This window comes from Amaranthus tricolor, chromosome 11 (assembly GCF_026212465.1).
Source record: "Amaranthus tricolor cultivar Red isolate AtriRed21 chromosome 11, ASM2621246v1, whole genome shotgun sequence".
In the NCBI taxonomy this organism is placed as follows: domain Eukaryota; kingdom Viridiplantae; phylum Streptophyta; class Magnoliopsida; order Caryophyllales; family Amaranthaceae; genus Amaranthus; species Amaranthus tricolor.
This window is the reverse complement of record NC_080057.1, coordinates 26,864,471-26,869,627: the sequence shown is the minus strand read 5'-3', so window position 1 is coordinate 26,869,627 and position 5,157 is coordinate 26,864,471. Positions and strand designations below refer to the sequence as shown.

Genomic DNA, 5,157 nt, shown 5'->3' with positions numbered 1-5,157 from the left:
CCAGTTGGCCCCTAACTTTCCTTTCTCCACGATCTTTCCCGTAGCTTCTATTTTTCGGAGGACTAAATCACCAAGTTGAATGCGTCTGGTTTTGACGTGGCGATTGAAGCTACGGATCATCTTTTGTTTTTGTGCTATTGATCTCAGCATTGCGTTTCCTCTTGTCTCTGGCAGCAGATCTAAGTTTGCTCTTTTTCCTTCCTCATTTTCGTCGTGCGAGTAGTAGGTGACCCTTGTAGAGGGTACGCCTATTTCAACTGGGAGCACGGCTTCAGATCCGTATACTAAAGAGAAAGGTGTATGCCCCGTTGCATCTTTGATGGTTGTTCGACTTGCCCATAAGATGCCTGGTAGTTCTTCATCCCAATTACCTTTGACCCCCTCTATCTTCTTCTTAATGCCATTCAGGATCTCTTTGTTCGCGGACTCTACTTGACCATTAGTTTGCGGCCTGGACACTGAACTGAATCTGATTTGGATTTTAAATTTGTCGCAGTACTCGATGGTGTTCTTGCTGACGAACTGCCTTCCATTATCTGTTATGATCACCCGGGGGATGCCGTACCTTGTGATGATATTCCGCCATATAAACTGACAGACTTGTTTGTCCGTGATTGAGCTAAGGGCTTCCGCCTCTACATATTTTGTGAAATAATCAATGGCCACAATGATGAATTTGCGTTGCCCTTTTGCCGGAGGGAAGGGGCCAAGGAGGTCCATGCCCCACTTATCGAAAGGCAGGACGGCTTGCATGGCGGTCAGGTAATTAGATGGCTTCCTTCCTATCTTTGAGTGGTACTGACATTCAGGACATCTTTTGATCAAATACTCCGCGTCTTCTCGGAGTGAGGGCCAATAATATCCACTTCTAAGGACTTTCCCAATGACAGTTCGTACTCCTTGGTGTATACCGCATCCACCTTCGTGTATTTCGCGGAGGATATAGTTTCCTTCTTCAGGGGATACGCATTTCAGGAGGGGGTGTGTATATGACTTCTTGTAGAGCGTTCCTTCGTGGAGTTCGAACCATCTGGCTTTCTTCCGGAGCATTTTGGCCTGACATTCATCTTGGGGAAGCGTCTGATTCCGCAAATATTCGATGTATGGCTCCATCCATGTTTCTGATCTGTCGATGGTATCGACCATGAAGTTGATGCTGGGGTTAGGAAGCACTTCCCAGATTATGTCTCGAGCCGCGGATGTTTCTGCTGAGCTGGCAAGCTTTGCCAGGGAATCAGCCTGGGCATTCTGGGATCTTGGAATGTGCTCCAACGTGAACTTGTCGAATTTTTGAACAAATTCCTTTACTTGCTGCAGGTACATTTTCATGCTGTCATCTTTAGCTTCGAATTCCCCGTTCACTTGTCCAACAATCAATTGGGAGTCAGAGAAGGCGGACAATTTTTTGGCTCCCGTTTCGTAGCAAATTCTCAGTCCCATCAATAATGCTTCATATTCGGCCTCGTTCTTGGATGCTGCGAACTCGAACCTGACCGCCCTTTCCATACGGACCCCGGCGGAAGACACAATGAGGAGTCCAGCCCCACTTGCTGATTGTGTTGAGGACCCATCTACATACAACTTCCATTCCTGATTGGGCTCAGGATGATAGGGGAGAGTGCTTTCAGCAATGAAGTCAGCCAGAGCTTGGGCTTTGATTGCTGTTCGAGGCTCATATTCGATGCCGAAATCCGCTAGCTGGTTTGCCCAATCTGTGACGCGGCTTGACTTATTTTTCCCTTCCAGAATCTTTTTCAAAGGTTGATCAGTCCGGACGATGATCTGGTGAGATTGAAAGTAGGGCTTCAATTTCCTGCTTGCCATGACGATTGCGAATATGACTTTTTCGACTTCTCCGTAGTTTCCCTCCGAGCCACGGAATGCATGACTTACATAATATATAGGAAACTGTTTCTTTTCCCTTTCCGCAACCAGTACTCCGGATAACGAATATTCGGAGACAGAGACATATAGGACTATCTTCTCTCCTTTGATGGGCGAAACTAGTTTTGGCAAGGTGGACAGGTGCTCTTTAAGTTGGCAGAAGGACTCTTCTGCTTCTGCTGTCCACTCGAACTTCTGTTGTTTTATTGTTTTAAAGAAGGGTGAACATTTATCCGCGGACTTGGAAAGGAATCTTCCAAGAGCAGCCACGCACCCCGTGAGCTTTTGTACTTCTTTTACTGAGGTGGGAGATCTCATGTTCTGTATAGCCTGGATCTTATCAGGATTTGCTTCAATGCCTCGCTCGTCTACCAGGAAGCCGAGGCACTTTCCTCCGGTAACTCCAAACACACACTTGTCAGGATTGAGTTTCATTTGGTGCCTTCGAAGGGTAAGGAACGTCTCTCGTAAGTCTGCGGCGTGCTGACTTGCTTGTTTGCTTTTTGTGATCATGTCATCTACATATACTTCTAAATTCCGTCCAATCTGAGATTGGAAGACCTTGTTGACCATCCTTTGATAAGTTGCCCCCGCGTTTTTTAATCCGAAGGGCATAACCTTGTAGCAATAGACTCCCATACTGGTAATGAAGGCCGTGTGAGGTTGGTCTTCAATTGCCAACGGAATCTGATGATAGCCGGCATTGGCATCCATGAAGCTTAATAATGCATGGCCTGCTGTAGAATCCACCAGATGATCTATCTTTGGAAGTGGGTAATCGTCTTTAGGGCACGCCTTATTCAGGTCCGTGAAGTCGACGCACATCCTCCACTTGCCATTCGGTTTTTTCACCAGGACAACGTTGGATAGCCACTCAGAGTATTTGCATTCTTTAATAAATCCGGCTCTCAACAACTTCTCGACTTCCTCCTTGGCGGCCTCAGTCCGCTCTCTTCCTTGATGTCGTAGCTTTTGTTTTATGGGTTTATAGCCTGGTTTGATGTCAAGTTTATGATACGCGACACTGGTAGGGATGCCAGGCATTTCTTCCGTGCAAAAAGCAAAGACGTCGCGGAACTCAGCAATGGTGGCCACTATGTCCTGTTTGACCGTGCTAGGAAGATCTTTCCCCACTTTGATTTGTTTCCCCTCGAACATGTCTACTTCCTCGTATCGTTCTATGGGGCGAGGCCTTTCATGCGTGCTGAGATTTTCCTTGTACACGCTCATGACAACTGGGACATTGTCTTCCCTTTTTCTTTTTGCAGGTGTCTCGGAAGACCCGCGCTTCAGGGTGTTGACGAGGCATTGGCGAGCCGTCACTTGGTCTCCCTTGAGAATGCCAACTTGTCCATTATCTGTCTCGAATTGCAGCAAGAGTTGATGGGGAAAGATTGCTGCCTTGATCTTATTAATGAGTGGGAGCCCCATGATGGCATTGTAGGGGAAGTTGAGATCTACCACTGTGAACCGTATGGGCATGGTCCGGCTTTCACTTCTCTCCCCTACCCGTACGGGGAGAATGATCGTGCCCAACGGAATGACCTGACTCCCTCCAAACCCAATCAGTGGTTTGTCTAGGGGTTGTAAGTGCTTTTCCTCGAACTTCATCTTTCTCAAGCACTCCATTGTAATAAGATCAGTCGTGCTTCCCGTATCTACCAGCACCCGTCTGACTTTCATTTGCCCGATTTTAAGAGTGACCACCAGGGGGTCGGTATGGGGTTGTTGCAGCGGTTGGGAGGTCGTGGCATCGAACTTCATGACCGGTCCCTTAGATGCGGCCATGGGAGGTCCTTTGAGCAAAGTGTGGACGCTGTTTTTTGCTGCGCGGATAGTGGGATATTCCTCAGTGTATCCCCCAAAAATCATGTTGATAGTTCCTTGAGTGTCGGAACTTTCGCGTCTGGCTTCGTTCCTCTTGGGGGATCGGCGTTTCTGTTGCCATGGCCTCCTTTCCCCTTCTCTTCCAGCATCATAATCCCTCCTGTTGAGGAACCTGGACAGTTTTCCCTCGTCAGCCAACTGATGCAAGATGCGCTTTAGTTCGCGGCATTGTGCCAGAGTATGGCCGTGCTCTTTGTGGTAATCACACCACAGATTATAGTTGCGCCTATCAGAGGGGGTGGTAACTGGAGGTGGAGCTGGCAATTGATCTCGAACAGCGAAGAAAATGTCCCTCCTGTTTCGATTGAATATGGGGTCGTTTCCTCCATCTCCCAGATTCCGCGTCCTAGTTTCTCCTTCTGTAACATACACGTGTCGGGCTCGTGGAGGTCCCATATCAGATGGTGGTGTAGGACGACGCGGCATGTAATTCTTCTCTCTCCTCGAAGAATGCTCCTCCCTGTTTCGTGAGGATTGATGGGGGGGCCCGACATCTTTTTTCTCAAATTTTCGCCTTTTCGGATCATGTGCTTGACATATCTCTGAGGCCGTGACATAACTTTGGCATTGTTTCATGGCCTCTGCGTACGTTTTTACTTGACTTTCAACCAACTGGAACTTCAGCCGTTGGGCCTTCATTCCGTTGATTAGGGCGTTTAGGGCAACCGACTCCTCCAAATCAGTCACTTCCAGCACTGCCTCATGGAACTTCTTAAGATATGAGGATATGGACTCTCCTTCCAATTGAGTGACACTAAGCAGGTGGAAGTTTGATTTCTCCTGCCTTCTTGAGGCTATAAAGTGGCCCAAGAACTTGCCCTCTAGTTGGGCAAAGTTGTGGATGCTTCCTCCGGGAAGGGAGGTGTACCACGTCAAAGCTACTCCTATAAGAGTAGTTGGAAAGAACTTACACCATAACGATGAGTTGGTGGTGTACAACAACATAAGATTCTTATACGCCGTCAGGTGCTCCTGCGGGCATGACGTGCCATCGAAAGCAGCCATGTTCGGTACCTTTATTTTCCCGGGATTGGGAGTATTCAGTATCTCCATGGCCAGGGGAGAGACTAATGATATGGGCTCTTCAGGAAGGACACTCTTGTCGGCCTCATTCCGCGGTATGGAGGTGGGAGTGAGGGGACGGCTAGACCCCGCGAGTTGCGCCTTCTTCCTTTCCTCCCTTCTTTTATCTACCAGGGATTGGACGCTCTCAGACGTCTTTCGCTTTTTGCTCTCTAGGAAGGTTCGGGCATCTGGAGTGGCGGTTTTGGATTCGCCATCTCGTGTATCTGTCTTGCTATGGTGCGGGTAAGTTCTGGACCTTTCCCGCCTATTTTTATTGCGTCTACCGGAATGGGAAGTCCTCGAGTTCCCATCTTGAGATTC

At 48.3% G+C, this 5,157-nt stretch overlaps 1 protein-coding gene across 1 annotated transcript; it reads right to left on the bottom strand.

Annotated features, from left to right (window-relative positions):
- Nucleotides 1-766: 766 nt before the first annotated feature.
- On the bottom strand, nt 767-3,366 carry LOC130826724 (uncharacterized). The gene is made up of 6 exons (XM_057692287.1): nt 2,953-3,366; nt 2,526-2,715; nt 2,112-2,402; nt 1,818-2,063; nt 1,028-1,661; nt 767-782 (listed from the first exon to the last, which is right to left on the bottom strand). The coding sequence occupies exons 1-6, from the start codon at nt 3,364-3,366 to the stop codon at nt 767-769; spliced, it is 1,791 nt and encodes a 596-aa protein (XP_057548270.1).
- Nucleotides 3,367-5,157: the final 1,791 nt, after the last annotated feature.